The following is a 21107-nucleotide window of genomic DNA, read 5'->3' as shown; positions in this document are numbered from 1 at the left end:
TATAATAATGTACATGTCAGGGGAATAAATATAAATATATGACACATACAGAGGGTGAAATAAGTATTGAACGCGTCACCAGTTTTCTAAGTAAATATATTTCTATAGGTGCTATTGACATAAATTTCTCACCAGATGTTGGTAACAACCCATCAAATTAACACAGGCAAAGAAATCAAACCACAGATGACCATAAATTCAGTGACATGTAATAAAGAGAAATGACACAGGGAAAATGTATTGAAATGTATTTAATACTTGGTAGAAAAGCCTTTATTGCTGAGGATAGCTTCAAGTCACCTCCTGTATGGAGAAGCTAGTGACATGCATTGCTCAGGTGGGATTTTGGCCCATTATTACACAAACGTTCTTCAAATCTTAAAGATCCCGTGGTCTCCTCCTCTGTATTCTGAGCTTTAGTTCCTTCCACACATTTTCTGTTAGATTCAGGTCAGGTGATTGGCTGGGCCATTCTAGAAGCTTTATTTTCTCTGAAATCAATTGAGAGTTTCCTTTGCTGTGTGTTTGGGATCATTGTCTTGCGGAAATGTCTTCCATTGTTTCATCTTATCATCCTGGTAGATGGCAGCAGATTTTATGAAGAATGTCAACTGTTAATTTGTCCATTCATCCTTCCGCCAATTAAATTAAGTTTTCCAGTGCTATACGCTGAAAAACAGCCCCACACTATAATGTTCCCACCTCTAAACTTCACTGTTAGTATGGTGTTTGGGTTGATATGAATTTTTCCTCCAAACAAAACATATATTAAGTGGTACATAGAGTTCAAATTTGGTTCATCTGACCAGACTATATTCTCCCAATATTTCACAGTATTCTCTAACTGTTGTTGCGCAATCGTTAACCCCTTAACGACCCATGACGTACTGGGTACGTCATGGATCGTGTGCCGGTAAGCCACGCCCCCTGCCGCCGGCAGACGGCGGCGATCCGCGCACATATCAGCTGTTATCAACAGCTGACATGTGTGCCTGCTAGCCGCAGGTGGAATCGCTTCCACCCGCGGCCATTAACCTCTTACATTTCGCTGCCAAAATCTTGGCAGCGATATATATATGGGCGCCGCCATGACAGTGACGTACCCCGCCCCCACCGGAAGTCACGTGACATGATCACGTGACTTTCGGCAGTTGCCATGGTAGCACAGGGTCATGTGATGACGCCTGTAGCTAACATGACTCACTTCCTCTCAATGCCGGAATACAGCCGGCATTGAAAGTGAAGCAGCAAATCTGCAGTTCTCAGCTCTGTAGCTGAGATCTGCAGATAGTGCAGAGCGATCGGATTGCTGATCGCGATAGCCCCCTAGGGGGACTAGTAAAATAAAAAAAAAAATAAAAAAAAAAGTTTTAAAAAATTAAAAAAAAATAAAAAAAAACCTAAAAGTTCAAATCACCCCCCTTTCACCCCATTAAAAATTAAAGGGTTAAAAAAAAAAAAACACACATATTTGGTATCGCCACGTTCAGAAATGCCCGATCTATCAAAATATAAAATCAATGAATCTGATCAGTAAACGGCGTAGCGGCAAAAAAATTCCAAACGCCAAAATTACGTTTTTTGGTCGCCGCAAATTTTGCGCAAAATGCAATAACAGGCGATCAAAACGTAGCATCTGCGCAAAAATGGTACCGTTAAGAGCGTCAGGTCGAGACGCAAAAAATAAGCCATCACTGAGCCTCACATCCTGAAAAATGAGAACGCTACGGGTTTTGGAAAATGGCGCAAAACGTGCGCCACGTTTTTTGGACAAGCTTGTGAATTTTTTTTAACCCCTTAGATACAAGTAAACCTATCCATGTTTGGTGTCTACAAACTCGCACCGACCTGAGGCATCACATAGATACCTCAGTTTTACCATATAGTGAACACGGTGAATAAAATATCCCAAAAACTATTGTACGATCCCACTTTTTTTGCAATTTTTCCGCACTTGGAATTTTTTTACCGTTTTCCAGTACACTATATGGTAAAACTTATGGTTTCATTTAAAAGTACAACTCGTCCCGCAAAAAACAAGCCCTCATATGGCAAGATTGATGGAAAAGAAGGGAATTTTGTTTACTTACCGTAAATTCCTTTTCTTCTAGCTCCAATTGGGAGACCCAGACAATTGGGTGTATAGCTATTGCCTCTGGAGGCCACACAAAGTATTACACTTAAAAGTGTAAGGCCCCTCCCCTTCTGGCTATACACCCCCAGTGGGATCACTGGCTCACCAGTTTTAGTGCCAAAGCAAGAAGGAGGAAAGCCAATAACTGGTTTAAAGACCAATTCAATCCGAGGAAACATCGGAGAACTGAACCATACCACATGAACAACATGTGTACCCGAAAAAACAGAAAAACCCAGAGAAAACAGGGCGGGTGCTGGGTCTCCCAATTGGAGCTAGAAGAAAAGGAATTTACGGTAAGTAAACAAAATTCCCTTCTTCTTTGTCGCTCCATTGGGAGACCCAGACAATTGGGATGTCCAAAAGCAATCCCTGGGTGGGTAAAAGAATACCTCATGATAGAGCCGTCAAACGGCCCTCTCCTACAGGTGGCCAACCGCCGCCTGAATGACTTATCTACCTAGGCTGGCGTCTGCCGAGCGTAGGTATGCATCTGATAATGCTTGGTAAAAGTAAGTAGACTCGACCAGGTGGGTGTCTGACACACCTGCTGAGCCGTAGCCTGGTGCCGTAATGCCCAGGATGCACCCACGGCTCTGGTAGAATGGGCCTTCGGCCTTGAGAGAACCAGAAGCCCAGTAGAACTGTAGGTTTCAAGAATTGGTTCCTCGATCCCCCGAGCAAGGGTGGATTTGGAAGCTTGCGACTGTTTACGCCGACCAGCGACAAGGACAAAGAGTGCATCCGGGTGGCGCAGGAGCGCCATGCGGGAAGTAGAACCTGAGTGCTCTCACCAGAACCAACAGATGCAAATCTTTCTGAAATTGATGGACTGGACGAGGACACAAAGAAGGTGAGGTGATATCCTGATTGATATGAAAATGGGATACCACCTTAGGGAGAAATTCCGGAACCGGACGCAGAACTACCCTGTCCTGGTGAAGGACCAGGAAGGGAGTTTGTATGAGAGCGTTGCTAGCTCGGAAACTCTCCTAAGAGACGAGACCGTTACTAGAAGGCCACTTCCCGTGAAAAACGGGAAGGGAGACATCCTTCAAAGGCTCGAAAGGCGGCATCTGGAGAGCAATTAGAACCTTGTTCAGATCTCAGGGCTCTAACGGCCGCTTGTACGGAGTGCTGAGAAGACAAACTCCCCGTAGGAACGTGCGTACCTGAGGAAGTCGTCGTTTCTGAAAAAATACAGATAGCGCTGAGACTTGTCCCTAAAGGGAACTGAGCGACAACCCATTTTCCTACCTAGATTGCAGGAAGGAAGGAAACATAGACGATGCAACCGGCCAGGGAGAAACACCCTGCGCCGCGCACCGAGATAAGAACATCTTCCACGTCCTGTGGTCAATCTTGGCGGACGTTGGTATGCTAGCCTGTCTCATGGTGGCAACCACGTCCTGAGGTAATCCTGACGACACTAGGTTCCAGGACTCAATGCCACACCATCCGGTTGAGGGCCGTAGAATTCTGTTGCAGCGATTGTGTGACTATCCTTCCATCCGACATAGTCAGCAGCTGCTGCTGACTAAAAAGTGGAGCTATGCGTGGATGTGTTGCCTCCTTCGCACAAAGCACAAAACTGGTGAGCCAGTGATCCCACTGGGGGTGTATAGCCAGAAGGGGAGGGGCCTTACACTTTTAAGTGTAATACTTTGTGTGGCCTCCAGAGGCAATAGCTATACACCCAATTGTCTGGGTCTCCCAATGGAGCGACAAAGAAATAAAAAAAAGTTACGACTCTCGGAAGAAGGGGAGCAAAAAACAAAAACGCAAAAATGGAAAGTGCCCGGGGGCTGAAGGGGTTAAACATGCTTGATCATGCTTTTTGTTCAGCAATGGAGTCTTGCGTGGTGAGTGTACAAACAGGCCATGGAGGTTGAGGGCATTACATGTTTTCTTTGAAACGGCACCGGGTGATTCCAGGTCTTTCTGTAGCTCTCCATAGGTGGCTCTCAGACAACTCTTCTGATAATTCATTCACTCCTCTGTCTGAAATCTAAAGAGGAACACCTGAAATTATGTTCTTTCCCTTACAGATTGTGGCCCCAACAGTGCTCACTGGAACCTTCAGTAGTTTAGAAATTCTTCTGTAACCAATACAATCAGTATGTTTTGCAACAATAAGGTTCCAAAGGTCTACTGAGTGCTCACTGGTTTTACCAATCATGAGATTTTTTTGTGCGGCACCTTGGCGATGAGATACTTTTTTATAGGCCATCAGTTGAACCAGCTGATATTTTTCACTAAGTGGCAGGATTTCCTTTTAGTTACTGATAGATTTCAGCTGGTGTCATGACTTTCCATGGGTTTTTGAACTTGTGATTCTTCACGTTTTTAATACCTTTTCACTGTCATTTCTCATTATTACACATCACTAAATTTATGGTCAGCTATATCTTTGCCTGTGTGGATTGTTTAGATTGTTACCGACATCTGCTGTGAAATACATGTCAACAGCACCTTTACAAATATATTTAGTTTTTTTGTAACTCTGCTAGTCATCATGACATATTAACAAATGATAATCAGGTTAAGACCGGGTGAGATGACCTAACTTATTGGCTTGGAGTCTGATTTACAACATTTCATACATTACTCATGCAAATAAGATCAAAAACGAAAACTAAAAATAGAAAAATTCCAGTGTATAAAAAAAAAAAAAATATTATTCTATTGCATCCACAAACATACTCACAGGCAGCACCACGATCTGCGCTCCTTGCTGAGCCACCTGTTTGACCAGCTCAGAGGCTTTTTTCAAGTTATCAGATTTCACCGGAGACACCAGGAGCTGCACCAAGGCCAACTTGAATTCTGGGGAAAGAAATGGAGAGTTTAGGATCAATATTATATAATTTCATAGTTTTTTAAGGTAGATTTAAGTCTATCAAGTTCAACACATAGCCTAACATGTTGATCCAAAGGAAGACAAACTCCACGGTGCAAATGCTAAGCTCCATAGGGGAAAAATACCTTCCCGACTCCACATAGCAATGCCCAATCACAGAATCTAAAGGCTGCTTTATACGCGTCGATTTCATGAGTGATCGCATGTGCGATCGCACCCGCCCCCATCGTTTGTGATGCACGGGCAATTTGTTGTCCGTGTCGCACAAAGTCAGTAACCCCCCCATCACACGCACTTACCTTCCAAACGACCTCGCTGTGGGCGGCGAACATCCACTTCCTGAGGGGAAGGAACGTTCGGTGTCACTGCGACGTCACACAGCGGCCGGCAAATAGAGGCGGAAGGGCGGAAATGAGCGGGACGTAAACATCCCGCCCACCTCCTTCCTTCCGCATTACCGGCGGGACGCAGGTAAGCTGCAGTTAATCGTTCCCGGGGTGTCCCACGGAGCGATGTGTGCTGCCATGGGAACAATGAACAACCGGAGCATAGAAGGACATTCGATATTTTGAAAATGAACAACGTGTCAACAAGCAACGATAAGGTGAGTATTTTTGCTCGTTCACACTCGCTCGTAGCTGTCACACGCTACGATGTGTCAAACGATGCCGGATGTGCATCACTTACGACGTGACCCCGACGACATATTGTAAAATATATCGTAGCGTGTAAAGCCCGCTTAATGCACATAACCAGAAATAACCTGCTGTCCGTGGTGTTGAACTCTGCGGCTCTGCTGTGTCTTCGCCCCCGCTGCAGCTACTTCCGGGTCGGCTGTGGCTGCATACATAAATATGCATGCCAGTAATGAGCCGGCTCTGAAGCAGGAGAGAGCAGAGGCTGGAGACAAGCAGCGCTGGAGAAGGCGAGTTAAAAATGCTTTTTATTTTCAATGTCCGTTTTTTCTGGTACGCGTTTCACAGATCACACAATAGTGTGATCCGTGGGATATCAGTGATGCCAGAAAAAAAACTGACAGGTCTCCGTGCGGAAACATGGACACACGTGTAAGCCTCATGGAGACACAGTCAGTGAAAAGAAGGGAATTTTGTTACTTACCGTAAATTCCTTTTCTTCTAGCTCCTATTGGGAGACCCAGACGATTGGGGTGTATAGCTACTGCCTCCGGAGGCCACAAAAAGCATTACACTAAAAAGTGTAAGGCCCCTCCCCTTCTGGCTATACACCCCCCGTGGGATCACGGGATGCTCAGTTTTAGTGCTAAAGCAAGAAGGAGGAAAGCCAATAACTGGTTTAAACAAATTCACTCCGAAGTAACATCGGAGAACTGAAAACCGTTCAACATGAACAACATGTGTATCCAAAAAAAACCAAAAATCCCGAAGGACAACAGGGCGGGTGCTGGGTCTCCCAATAGGAGCTAGAAGAAAAGGAATTTACGGTAAGTAACAAAATTCCCTTCTTCTTCGGCGCTCCATTGGGAGACCCAGACGATTGGGACGTCCAAAAGCAGTCCCTGGGTGGGTAAAGAAATACCTCATGTTAGAGCTGCAAGACAGCCCTCCCCTATGGGGAGGCAACTGCCGCCTGCAGGACTCTTCTACCTAGGCTGGCGTCCGCCGAAGCATAGGTATGCACCTGATAATGTTTGGTGAAAGTGTGCAGACTCGACCAGGTAGCTGCCTGGCACACCTGTTGAGCCGTAGCCTGGTGTCGTAATGCCCAGGACGCACCCACGGCTCTGGTTGAGTGGGCCTTAAGCCCCGATGGAACCGGAAGCCCAGCAGAACGGTAGGCTTCAAGAATCGGTTCTTTGATCCATCGAGCCAGGGTGGCTTTGGAAGCCTGCGACCCTTTGCGTTTACCAGCGACAAGTACAAAAAGTGCATCCGAGCGGCGCAGGGGCGCCGTGCGGGAAATGTAGATTCTGAGTGCTCTCACCAGATCTAACAAATGTAAATCCTTCTCATACCGATGAACTGGATGAGGACAAAAAGAAGGCAAGGAGATATCCTGATTAAGATGAAAAGAGGATACAACCTTAGGGAGAAACTCCTGAATGGGGCGCAGCACTACCTTGTCCTGGTGAAACACCAGGAAGGGAGCCTTGGATGACAGTGCTGCTAGCTCAGACACTCTCCGAAGAGACGTGACCGCTACCAGAAAAGCTACTTTCTGTGAGAGTCGAGAAAGTGAAACATCTTTCAGAGGCTCGAAGGGCGGCTTCTGTAGAGCAACTAGTACCCTGTTTAGATCCCATGGATCTAACGGCCGCCTGTACGGGGGGACGATATGACAAACCCCCTGCAGGAACGTGCGCACCTGAGAAAGTCGTGCTAGACGCTTCTGAAAAAACACGGATAGTGCCGAGACTTGCCCTTTAAGGGAGCCGAGCGACAAGCCCTTTTCCAACCCAGATTGCAGGAAGGAAAGAAAAGTAGGTAACGCGAATGGCCAGGGGGATACTCCTTGTGCAGAGCACCAGGATAAGAAAATCCTCCACGTTCTGTGGTAGATCTTAGCAGAAGTGGACTTCCTAGCCTGTCTCATGGTGGCAACGACCCCTTGGGATAATCCTGAAGACGCTAGGATCCAGGACTCAATGGCCACACAGTCAGGTTCAGGGCCGCAGAATTCCGATGGAAAAACGGCCCTTGGGACAGTAAGTCTGGTCGGTCTGGTAGTGTCCACGGTTGGCCGACCGTGAGATGCCACAGATCCGGGTACCACGACCTCCTTGGCCAGTCTGGGGCGACGAGTATGACGCGGCTGCAATCGGATCTGATCTTGCGTAGCACTCTGGGCAAGAGTGCCAGAGGTGGAAACACATAAGGGAGCCGGAACTGCGACCAATCTTGCACTAAGGCGTCTGCCGCCAGAGCTCTTTGATCGCGAGACCGCGCCATGAAGGCCGGGACCTTGTTGTTGTGCCGGGACGCCATTAGGTCGACATCCGGCACCCCCCAGCGGCGACATATTTCCTGAAACACGTCCGGGTGAAGGGACCATTCCCCTGCGTCCATACCCTGGCGACTGAGGAAGTCTGCTTCCCAGTTTTCTACGCCCGGGATGTGAACCGCGGATATGGTGGATGCTCTGTCCTCCACCCACATCAGAATCCGCCGGACTTCCTGGAAGGCTTGCCGACTGCGTGTCCCTCCTTGGTGGTTGATGTATGCCACCGCTGTGGAGTTGTCCGACTGAATTCGGATCTGCTTTCCTTCCAGCCACTGCTGGAAGGCTAGTAGGGCAAGATACACTGCTCTGATTTCCAGTACATTGATCTGAAGGGTGGACTCCTGCTGAGTCCACGTACCCTGAGCCCTGTGGTGGAGAAAAACCGCTCCCCACCCTGACAGACTCGCGTCTGTCGTGACCACTGCCCAGGATGGGGGTAGGAAGGATCTTCCTTGTGATAATGAGTTGGGAAGAAGCCACCATTGCAGAGAGTCCTTGGCCGTCTGGGACAGGGAGACTTTCCTGTCCAGGGAAGTTGACTTCCCGTCCCATTGGCGGAGAATGTCCCATTGAAGTGGGCGCAGATGAAACTGCGCAAACGGGACTGCCTCCATTGCCGCCACCATCTTCCCTAGGAAGTGCATGAGGCGCCTTAAGGGGTGCGACTGACCATGAAGGAGAGACTGCACCCCTGTCTGTAGTGACCGCTGCTTGTCCAGCGGAAGCTTCACTATCGCTGAGAGAGTATGAAACTCCATGCCAAGATACGTTAGTGATTGAGTCGGTGACAGATTTGACTTTGAAAAGTTGATGATCCACCCGAAAGTCTGGAGAGTCTCCAGCGCCACATTCAGGCTGAGTTGGCATGCCTCTTGAGAGGGTGCTTTGACAAGCAGATCGTCCAAGTAAGGGATCACCGAGTGTCCCTGAGAGTGCAAGACTGCTACCACTGCTGCCATGACCTTGGTGAAAACCCGTGGGGCTGTCGCCAGACCGAATGGCAGAGCTACGAACTGAAGATGGTCGTCTCCTATCACGAAACGTAGAAAACGTTGGTGCTCGGTAGCAATCGGCACGTGGAGATAAGCATCTTTGATGTCTATTGATGCCAGGAAATCTCCTTGAGACATTGAGGCAATGACGGAGCGGAGGGATTCCATCCGGAACCGCCTGGCGTTCACATGCTTGTTGAGCAGTTTTAGGTCCAGAACAGGACGGAATGAGCCGTCCTTTTTTGGCACCACAAAGAGATTGGAGTAAAAACCTTGCCCTTGTTCCTGAAGAGGAACAGGGATCACCACTCCTTCTGCTCTTAGAGAGCCCACCGCCTGCGGAAGGGCATCTGCTCGGTCGGGATGTGGGGAGGTTCTGAAGAACCGAGGCGGAGGACGAGAACTGAACTCTATCCTGTACCCGTGAGACAAAATGTCTGTGACCCACCGGTCCTTGACCTGTGGCAGCCAAATGTCGCAAAAGCGGGAGAGCCTGCCACCGACCGAGGATGCGGAGAGAGGAGGCCGAAAGTCATGAGGCAGCCGGCTTGGAAGCGGTTCCTCCGGTTGCTTTCTTGGGGCGTGAGTGAGCCCGCCAGGAATCAGCGCTCCTTTGCTCTTTCTGAGTCCCTTTGGACGAGGAGAATTGGGGCTTGCCCGAGCCTCGAAAGGACCGAAACCTCGACTGCCACTTCCTCTGTTGAGGTTTGCTTGATCTGGGCTGGGGTAAGGAGGAGTCCTTACCCTTGGACTGTTTAATGATTTCAGCCAATTGCTCACCAAACAGTCTGTCTCCAGATAGTGGCAAGCTGGTTAAACATTTCTTGGAAGCAGAATCTGCTTTCCATTCCTTTAACCACAAGGCTCTGCGCAAAACCACAGAGTTGGCGGACGCCATTGAGGTACGGCTCGTAGAGTCCAGTACCGCATTGATAGCGTAGGTCGCAAACGCAGACATTTGCGTAGTTAAGGACGCCACTTGCGGCACTGCTGGACGTATGATAGAGTCCACCTGTGCCAGACCAGCGGAAATAGCTTGGAGTGCCCACACGGCCGCGAATGCTGGAGCAAACGACGCGCCGATAGCTTCATAGACAGATTTCAACCAAAGGTCCATCTGTCTGTCATTGGCATCTTTAAGTGAAGCCCCATCCTCCACTGCAACTATGGATCTAGCCGCAAGCCTGGATATTGGGGGATCCACCTTTGGACACTGGGTCCAGCGTTTGACCACGTCAGGGGGAAAGGGATAACGTGTATCCTTAAGACGTTTGGAGAAACGCTTGTCTGGATAAGCATGGTGTTTCTGGACTGATTCTCTGAAGTCAGAGTGGTCCAGAAAAGTACTCAATTTACGCTTGGGATACCGGAAATGGAACTTCTCCTGCTGGGCAGCTGCCTCCTCCGCTGAAGGGGCTGGGGGAGAAATATCCAACAGTCTATTGATGGCCGCTATAAGGTCATTTACCATAGCGTCACCATCAGGGGTATCTAGATTGAGAGCGGTGTCAGAATTAGACTTCTGATCACCCACCTCTGTCTCATCACACAGAGAGTCTTCTCGCTGAGACCCTGACCAGTGAGATGACGTCGAGGGTCTTTCCCAGCGAGCTCGCTTAGGCTGCCTGGGACTGTCATCCGAGTCAGAGCCTTCAGCCTGTGAAGCCTGGGACCCCCTTGAAGTACGGATTAGTTCCAACTGAGGGGGACCGGGGAGCATAGACACAGCAGTGTCCATGGTCTGAGTAACTGGCCTGGACTGCAAGGTCTCCAGGATTTTTGTCATAGTCACAGACATCTTATCAGCAAAAACTGCAAATTCTGTCCCCGTCACCGGGGCAGGGTTCACAGGCGTCTCTGCCTGGGCCACTACTACCATAGACTCTGGCTGACGAAGTGGCACAGGGATTGAACATTGCACACAATGTAGGTCATTGGAACCTGCCGGTAGATCAGTCCCACATGCGGCACAAGCAGCACATACAGCCTGTGCCTTGGCACCCTTGCGTTTTGCGGATGACATGTTGTTGTCTCCTCAGCAATATAGGGTATAAGCCAAGAAGCGACCGTACAGTGCAATATATATATCTATATATATGGTACAGGGAAAAAGTGCACCAAAAAACACTGTGGCACTAGTGGGGCCAGCACTTATGTGCAGCTTACCGCCCGCAGAAACGCGGGTGTGTGGTCGCCAGAGTCCCTTGTCTGGGTCCCCCAGAGCCTGTGTCCGTTCTCCAGCCAGACTGCATGCAGGAATGGCTGCCGGCGTCCTGTGGAGAGGGGCGGGACCTGGGCGTGTTGAGACCAAGAGCGGGAAACTTGCGTCCCCACTGTGCCCAGTGAGAGGGCTGGAGTATGTAAATAAGACTCCAGCCCTCGGCGCTGACTATTGTACAGCGTCTCTCCCCTTCCCTGACTGACATGGTGGGGGCGGGAACGAAGTGGAGCTAGGCCGCAAAAGCCGGGGACTAGATTTATAAGCGCCGCCGTCGTAAAAGCACGGTCGGCGCTAAGTCCCCGGCGCACTACAAGTCCCAGCCGCGCCGCCGCTCCCGGAGCGGCCGGCGCGGTAGTTCCCAACACATAAAGTCACTCAGCTAAGCTGCAGTGACTCTAACCCCAGCGCGCAGCGCTACTGTCCCCGGCGCACTAGCACACCCAGCAAGTCTGGAGTGTGCGTGGCCTGTCTGTGCGGGGACACAGAGTACCTGACTGTTGCAGGGCCTTGTCCCTGACGGTACTCAGCTCCTCCAGCAGGGTCTCTGGGTCTGTGGATGGAGCCCGGCCTCAGGGTTTGGGGGCCGGTAAGATCCCACTTCCACAGAGCCCCTCAGGGGGATGGGGAAGGAAAGCAGCATGTGGGCTCCAGCCTCCGTACCCGCAATGGGTACCTCAACCTTTACAAACCGCAAGTGGGGTGAGAAGGGAGCATGCTGGGGACCCTATATGGGCCCTCTTTTCTTCCATCCGATATAGTCAGCAGCTACTGCTGACTAAACAGTGGAGCTATGCGTGGATGTCTGACCTCCTTCGCACAAAGCTTGAAAACTGAGCATCCCGTGATCCCACGGGGGGTGTATAGCCAGAAGGGGAGGGGCCTTACACTTTTTAGTGTAATGCTTTGTGTGGCCTCCGGAGGCAGTAGCTATACACCCCAATCGTCTGGGTCTCCCAATGGAGCGCCGAAGAAAATTACTGATGTGTGCGCAGACCCATTGATTATAATGGGTCTGCTTATGGCCGTGAATCTGGTATGTTTAAAAATTAGCACATATGAACCAGAATCACTGACGTGTGAAAGAGGCCTAATGGACAGGAGAAACATGGAATTTTTTTTTTGCATATGAGAAAAAAGAATGGTGGTAAAACACCATCACGTAGACCAAAAATGGATGACAATCGGATCCAGCACACGGATTTTTCTGAATGAGGCCTTATACTTTATGTTCAAAAGAAGCTGACATTGTGTCTCCTAAGCTTTATTTTTCTTTTTACTGGCCCAGGGCTGAGGCCCCTCATTTGCTTTCCCAGATATTGACGGAGGCATCTATTAGCCCCGTACTAATAGCAAGACCCTCATATAATGTTCTTACTTGCATATTACAGGGAGAGTCACATTAACCTTCGCAATGTTTTTTCTCTGCTGGAATCTTTTTGTGTTTTTGGCAAAAAATGTATACATACAGACTATTAAAAAAAATTAAACAACAACCCTGGAATCCAGAGAACAGTTAATCTTTACCCGGCCTCGGTCACCTATTAGCCAACTGGTAATATGTAATTATCAGACGCCGGGCACAAGACCCAGATCAAAGTTTGCACGGCTGATAAGTCACTGCAGTCTATTAAGTGGTTTAATGTCCACAGGAACGTGAATAAGTGAAGTTCTGAAACTGCTAAAATCTAAAGGGCCATTTACATGCTGTGACATCGCTAACGATATATCGTCGGGGTCACGGTGTTTGTGACGCACATTCGGCATCGTTAGTGACATCGCAGCGTGTGACAGGCTGGAGCGACCTTAAACCATCACAAAAGAGGCAAAAACGTTTATCTGAGAGAGGTTGTTTATTTATGAAAAATCGTTGTCTGGTCAGTAGCGATGTTGATCCTCGATGCTGCGGCATCACACATCGCTATGTGTGACACCGCAGGAGCGACGAACATCTCCTTACCTCCGTCCACCGGCAATGAGGAAATAAGGAGGTGGGCGGCATTATCCGGCCGATCTCCTCCCCTCCTCTGCTATTGGACGGCTGCCGTGTGACGTCGCACGAACCGCCCCCCTTAGAAAACAGCCGGCAACAGCGACATCGCAGGGAAGGTAAGTCTGTGTGACGGGAGTTAGCGATGTTGTGCGCCACGGGCAGCGATTTGGCCGTGACGCACAACCGACGGGGGCGGGTACGATCGACAGCGTGTAAAGTACACTTTAGATAAAAGTAATTTGGATTCCTCAAAAACGTCCGTAATAAATGACCGTACAGTGTGACTGAATGGTGGAATTAGAAAGTGTGGTCAATTCTGAATATAGAAAAGAGGGTCAAATTATCAAAACATTGCATCCATCCTATGCAGAAGCTATCGCAGTGCAGGGCCCAGCTGAACATTACTGACAACCAGCAAGGCTCATGTATTGGGCTGTGTTCACAATAGGCCTCAGTTTAGATCAACACTGCCAGATCTTGCGCGACTCAATTAACTATAATAGGCTCCGCCAGGGTTCTAGGATTTCTCCGCAGTTCGCAGCTGATCCTTCTTCCTTCCAGGTGGCGCAAAGACCAAAAAAAATCCCAACAACCCGCTGAGCATTATAATTTATTCTACCTCTTGTAGGCGGAATTTTCTTTCTTCATTGGTGAGATCATGAGCTCTGTGTACAGTGGATGAGACAATTGTGTTTTAGGCTTCATTCAGCTGATTTTTATGTAAGTGACCAATTTTCATCAGTGTGAGGGATCAGATTTGGTCGGTGTCACCATTAGTCAGAGCTTCATTAGTTGTTTTGTTTAGTATGGAAAAAAAAAACCCAAAAAACAAAAAACACAACTGATGGCTGTTTTTCAAGTCTCTCTAATCAAACAGTGACAAACATGACGATATACAGTTAGGTCCAGAAATATTTGGACAGTGACAATTTTCGCGAGTTGGGCTCTGCATGCCACCACATTGGATTTGAAATGAAACCTCTACAACAGAATTCAAGTGCAGATTGTAACGTTTAATTTGAAGGTTTGAACAAAAATATCTGATAGAAATTGTAGGAATTGTACACATTTCTTTACAAACACTCCACATTTTAGGAGGTCAAAAGTAATTGGACAAATAAACCAAAACCAAACAAAATATTTTTATTTTCAATATTTTGTTGCGAATCCTTTGGAGGCAATCACTGCCTTAAGTCTGGAACCCATGGACATCACCAAACGCTGGGTTTCCTCCTTCTTAATGCTTTGCCAGGCCTTTACAGCCGCAGCCTTCAGGTCTTGCTTGTTTGTGGGTCTTTCCGTCTTAAGTCTGGATTTGAGCAAGTCAAATGCATGCTCAATTGGGTTAAGATCTGGTGATTGACTTGGCCATTGCAGAATGTTCCACTTTTTAGCACTCATGAACTCCTGGGTAGCTTTGGCTGTATGCTTGGGGTCATTGTCCATCTGTACTATGAAGCGCCGTCCGATCAACTTTGCGGCATTTGGCTGAATCTGGGCTGAAAGTATATCCCGGTACACTTCAGAATTCATCCGGCTACTCTTGTCTGCTGTTATGTCATCAATAAACACAAGTGACCCAGTGCCATTGAAAGCCATGCATGCCCATGCCATCACGTTGCCTCCACTATGTTTTACAGAGGATGTGGTGTGCCTTGGATCATGTGCCGTTCCCTTTCTTCTCCAAACTTTTTTCGTCCCATCATTCTGGTACAGGTTGATCTTTGTCTCATCTGTCCATAGAATACTTTTCCAGAACTGAGCTGGCTTCATGAGGTGTTTTTCAGCAAATTTAACTCTGGCCTGTCTATTTTTGGAATTGATGAATGGTTTGCATCTAGATGTGAACCCTTTGTATTTACTTTCATGGAGTCTTCTCTTTACTGTTGACTTAGAGACAGATACACCTACTTCACTGAGAGTGTTCTGGACTTCAGTTGATGTTGTGAACGGGTTCTTCTTCACCAAAGAAAGTATGCGGCGGTCATCCACCACTGTTGTCATCCGTGGACACCCAGGCCTTTTTGAGTTTCCAAGCTCACCAGTCAATTCCTTTTTTCTCAGAATGTACCCGACTGTTGATTTTGCTACTCCAAGCATGTCTGCTATCTCTCTGATGGATTTTTTCTTTTTTTTCAGCTTCAGGATGTTCTGCTTCACTTCAATTGAGAGTTCCTTAGACCGCATGTTGTCTGGTCACAGCAACAGCTTCCAAATGCAAAACCACACACCTGTAATCAACCCCAGACCTTTTAACTACTTCATTGATTACAGGTTAACGAGGGAGACGCCTTCAGAGTTAATTGCAGCCCTTAGAGTCCCTTGTCCAATTACTTTTGGTCCCTTGAAAAAGAGGAGGCTATGCATTACAGAGCTATGATTCCTAAACCCTTTCTCCGATTTGGATGTGAAAACTCTCATATTGCAGCTGGGAGTGTGCACTTTCAGCCCATATTATATATATATAATTGTATTTCTGAACATGTTTTTGTAAACAGCTAAAATAACAAAACTTGTGTCACTGTCCAAATATTTCTGGCCCTGACTGTATGGATGACATCTCAGTGCATTCCAAACTTTTTCCCCACGGAACAATAGATTTGCATTGGCGAGATGGATACGAGACTCAAATTGGACAGATTTGTTTGTTTTTGGGGGATCACAATCATAGAAGTATGAACAGCCCCAAAGAGTAAAATAAGTCTCACCATTGATGACCAAACTACCCACTTTTTGGTATAGAGGTCCAGGCTGTGATGACAGAGGAGCGGACAGAAAATCAAAATCATTTGGAAACATTTACCACAGTGATTGTAGGTGACACTGATGTCCCCGTCAGCATTAGCCCTACTTTATGGTGATAGTCTGTGATTAGCTGCAGTGGTCCCATTATCACACATATAGGTAAACATTTGCAATCAGCAGATGTTTGGAAAGAGGGTTTTTTTTATTCTTTTTACTGGATCTTTCCTGAGAGATTAGTGATTTCATTCATATGAAAATGAGATGTCTGGTGCTCTGGGTGTGATGGAGCACGAGGAATCCCTGCCGCCCGAGGCTGTGTCTCCGCCCAGACGGTATATTGATTGACAGCTCACTGTCAGACTTCACTGCCTGACGCCACACAGTGAGGAATCAATAAGGCTAGTTTTACATTTGCGTTGAATGGCATCCGTTGCATTGCACTGTGTGACGGATGCAACGGATACGTTGCATATAATGGCACAACGGATCGTACAAAACAACGGAAAGCTTTTTTTTTTTCTTTACAGTTTTACCGGCAGCAGACTATTGTGAACGATCAGCTGATCACCCGGCTGCAAGCCGCTCAGCTGATCGCTCTCAAAAGCCGGCTGCCGGGCGCTCAGCTGATCGTTCACAGAAGCCGGCTGCCGGGCGCTCAGCTGATCGTTCACAGAAGCCGGCCAATCAGCTGATTGTTATCAGAAGCCGGCTGCTGGGCGCTCAGCTGAACGTTTGACCACCGAGAGACAAAATAAGGTTTCTGTGATTAAAAAAAAAACAAAAAAAAAAACCGAGCATGTGCAGTGAAAAATAGGATTCCGCCACTCAAAAAACGTTACATGCTGCGTTCCTTCCGCCCGGCGGACACAACGTCGGCCAGCGGAAGCAACGCAGGTACTTTTGGCACAATCCGTCATCCATTCAAGTCTATGGGAAACAGCGGAATGCGTTAACGGATTCCGCTGTTTTCCAAAAGGGCGGATTGTGATGGAAGGAAAAAAAACGCAAGTGTGAAAGTACCCTAAACAGGCTGAGGCTGGGTACAGAAACAATCTGAAGAGGCGGACGCTGATACCTGCTGATCCATCCCCACGAACAGCACGTATTGGGCACCAGCTGTATTATCCCAGCCTTCTGAGAAAAACATACTTTAATAGGGACCGAACTGCACTAGGACTAGGAGGGTGGGTAGGTACCCAGGGACTTCTCCCCACCCGCTGACAGTAACTGACAGGTCATACACAAAGGGAGAGACCTGTCACTCCAGGGCAGCAGACGGGCAGAGCCTTTTTAAAGGGAACCTGTCACCATCTTTTTAGTGCATGAGCTAATCCCACCACCTTCCTTAGCACCTATGATGCATTCTAAAAAGTGGTATATTATGCCCTGACCCCCCTGCATATCCCCAAAAAAACTTTAAGAATAGCTCCAGTGCTGTATGGAAATGAAACTGGTCTGGTCTGATGGGTGTTTTTGCCGCAGCTCCTGTCCCTCTTCCCCTCTGGTAATCGCCGTCCTCCCAATGTTATTGATGTGGATGACGTGCCCTGCATCATCCACATAGCTGGATAAAATATCACACCTGCGCAGGGAGATTGCGGTTTATGCAGGCGTACTTTGCACCGCTGCAGGTTGCTGCCGACGCATGCGCAGTTAGGTTTCAGACTCTGCTCGCAGCAGGGCAAAGCAAAGTGTGCCTATACAACCTGCGATCTCCCTGTGCAGATGCAAGATTTTATCCAGCTATGCAGATGACACTGGGCATATCATGCACATCAATAGTGTCTGGAGGACGGCGATTACCAGTGGGGAGGAGGGACAGGAGCCACTGCAATGACACCCATCAGATTGGGTGCACTTGAATACAGTGCAGGAGCTATTGAAAAGGGTTTTTGTGGGGACATGAAGGGGGTCAGGGCATAATATACAACTTTTTTGAATGCAGCATAGGTGCTAAGGAAGGTGGTAGGATTGGATCATACACTAAAAAAAAATTGGTGACAGGTGCTCTTTAACAATTCTCTAAAGCGGGCTTTACACGCTGCGATCTCACTAGCGAGATCGCAAGTGATCGTACCCGCCCCCGTCGGTTGTGCGACACGGCAAATCGCTGCCCGTCGTGCACAACCTCACTTAACCCCGTCACACGGACTTACCTGCCTTGCGACGTCGCTCTGGCCGCCTCCTTCCTAAGGCGACGTCACACGGCAGCCGTCCAATAGAAGCGGAGGGGCGGAGATGAGCGGGACGTAAACATCCCGCCCACCTCCTTCCTTCTGCATTGGCGGTGGAGGCAGGTAAGGAGATGTTTGTCGCTCCTGCGGTGTTACACACAATGATGTGTGATGCTGCACGAACGAGGAACAACATCGCTAATTAGAAGAGAACGATTTTTTGTTTCAGGATGACCTCTCCGCGGCAAACGATTTTGGCCGCTTTTGCGATCATTTTAGGTCGCACATAAGTGTCACACGCTGTGATCTCGTTAATGACGCCGGATGTGCGTCACAAACACCGTGACCCCGACGATAAATCATTAAAAATATAGCGTGTAAAGCCCGCTTAATGCAGCTCGATCCCCAGAGGTTATTAAAGGAAATCTGTCACCACTTTAACCTTTTTAAACTGTTCAAATGGGCATACAGGTTATAGAAAGCTGAAAAAATCCCTACCTATATGTCTCAGATCAGATGCCTTGTTGTGGAAAAAGAAGGATTTTTGTGTACTCACCGTAAAATCTCTTTCTCTGAGTCTTCATTGGGGGACACAGGACCATGGGTGTATGCTGCTGTGACTAGGAGGCTGACACTAAGTAGACATAAAAAAAAGTTAGCTCCTCCCTAGCAGTGTACACCCTGAGCCGGAGGCTGATCTATGCCAGTTTAGTGTAGAAGCAGTAGTAGGAGAAACCTGAACAACCATATCTAATCAAGGTAATATACAAGAAAAACACACAGTATCTTATCTAAACCTATACTGTATATCAATATAGAAATATACAAAATATAAATAAGCCAGGTACAAAAAAAACGTGTTCCCATAAAGAACCAGTAACATCCGGCAAACCAAGAGCAACCCAATATCCAAACAGGGTGGGTGCTGTGTCCCCCAATGAACACTCAAAGAGATTTTACGGTGAGTACACAAAAATCCTTCTTTCTCTATCGTTTCATTGGGGGACACAGGACCATGGGAAGTCCAAAAGCAGTCCCTGGGTGGGTACAGGAGCAATCACACAGATTCATGACATATCCAAAACTCTGTAAGAATGCTCGGTGCAAAAGTATACCGCCTTATCATAAGTGTGCCGACTGTTGTATCTTGTAAACTCTGGGAAAGGTATGAAGGCTTGACCACGTGGCGGCTATGCGGACTTGCTCGGCTGACGCCTGGCGTCTGATTGACCAAGACGCCCCAATTGCACAGGTGGAATGGCTGTTACACCCCTCGGAGGAGACCTGTCTCTAGTCCTGTAGGCCTCTGATATGGTCGGCCGGATCCAACTTGCAATGGTAGCCTTGGACGCCGGCATGACCCCCCTTGGCCCAGTAGACAGGACGAATAGGCCGTCTGAGGTGCAGAAGGGTGCGGGTCTCGAACCGTAACTCCTAAAAGCTCGCACTAGATCCAGTGTAAGCCGTGACCTTTCCAAGGATCGAATGGAGGCTGGACCGAAGGATGGAGGCACAATCTCCTCATTCAGACACTACTTTCGGTAGGAAAGCAGGAGATGGGCGCAGATCAACCTTGTCTTGGTGGAAAACAAGAAAAGTGACCGGCCTGAGAGGGCTGCCAGTTCAGACCTTCTTCTGATTGAGGTGACTGTCACCAACAAATCCACCTTCCCGGATAGGCGTGACATTGAGGATTCCTTTTAGAGGTTTGAACTGGGCTAATTGAAGGGACCCTAGCACCAGATTGAGGTCCCATGGTTCTAGCGGGGAACGATCTGGCGGTGCCAGAAGGGCGACTCCCTGAATGAACTTCCAGACTTGTGGCCGAGATGCTAGATTTCTCTGGAAAAACAGATCCGACACCTGCCCTTTGAGGGTTACTAGCGAGAGACCCGTCCGTAAGCCTGACTGAAGGAAGGCCAGTACCACAGGGAGTGACAGAACCGGTGGAGATGAGTTGCAGTTGACCTCACATCATTGAAAGAAGGCCTTTCAAGTGCAGTAGTAGATGTTTGAAGATGGAGGCGTCTGAGCTCTGACCATAGTCTGTATCACCTGTGGGGTAAAGGCTGCCTGGGCTAGTAGCCAGGATTCAACAGCCGTGCGGTCAAATTGAGAACCCCTGAATTTTGATGGGCGACAGGCCTTTGTGACAGCAGGTTCAGACGATCTGGGAGCCACCATGGGGTGTCTGAAGAGCTGCATGAGCTCTGCGAACAACGCTTGCCTGGGCCAATCCATGGCAATGAGAGTCACTGGGATGCCTTCTGCTTTGATTTCCTTGATGACTCTTGGTATCAGTGGAAGCGGGGAAAGATGAACTGCTTCCATGGACGTATGAAAAGCGTCGATTCCTGGTGTTCGCCGGTCATGGTAAAGGGAGACGAACCGTGAGACTTGATTGTTGAACCGAGAGGCCATCAGGTCCACATCCGGAATCCCACATCTGAGGCCGATCCATTCGAAAGCCTCTCTGTTGAGGGATCAAGCCTGCCGCCAGGCCCTGCCTGCTGATGAAATCTGCTGTCCAATTCTCCACGACGGGGAAATGTACTTTGGAAAAACTGGAGTGATGAGGCTATGCCCACTGTAAAATCTTATTCACCTATGTCATCGCCATGACGCTCCTTGTTCCGCCCAGGTGATTAATGTATGCCACTGCTGTGGCGATGTTTGACTGGATCCTGGATGGCGATTCCTGTATGAGGAGCTGAAAATTCTGTAGGGCTCGGAGAAAGTCTCTGATCCCTAAAAAAAAAAAATTGATGATAGGCAGACGGCTCTCAAGGGAGGGCCATCGACCGTGGGCCCTGTGTTTCGGAACACCGCTCCCCAGTCAGAAGACTGGCATCGGTGGTGACTGCCTGCCAGTGTACTGGTATGGAAGACATTCCTCTAGACCGATGGGGGCCGCTGGTCCACCATAGAGGCGAGCGGCGGGTTCCCTGAGTCAATTGGGTCCTGCGATTCAAGGTGGATAGAGAAAATTGACCCATCTGTTCGGCAGAGTCA

The 21107-nt window shown here is 48.4% G+C and overlaps 1 protein-coding gene across 1 annotated transcript in view; it reads right to left on the bottom strand.

Annotated features, from left to right (window-relative positions):
- The window catches only part of NIT2 (nitrilase family member 2), a 74538-nt gene that overhangs the window by 41614 nt on the left and 11817 nt on the right, over window positions 1-21107 (bottom strand). The window contains exon 2 of the mRNA XM_075333105.1: window positions 4842-4960. Coding sequence (XP_075189220.1) covers window positions 4842-4960 — 119 coding nt within the window. The remainder of the gene's footprint in view (window positions 1-4841; window positions 4961-21107) is intronic.

The sequence above is a fragment of the Anomaloglossus baeobatrachus genome, chromosome 2 (genome assembly GCF_048569485.1).
Source record: "Anomaloglossus baeobatrachus isolate aAnoBae1 chromosome 2, aAnoBae1.hap1, whole genome shotgun sequence".
Classification (NCBI taxonomy): Eukaryota; Metazoa; Chordata; class Amphibia; order Anura; family Aromobatidae; genus Anomaloglossus; species Anomaloglossus baeobatrachus.
This window is presented reverse-complemented; position numbering and strand designations above follow the sequence as displayed.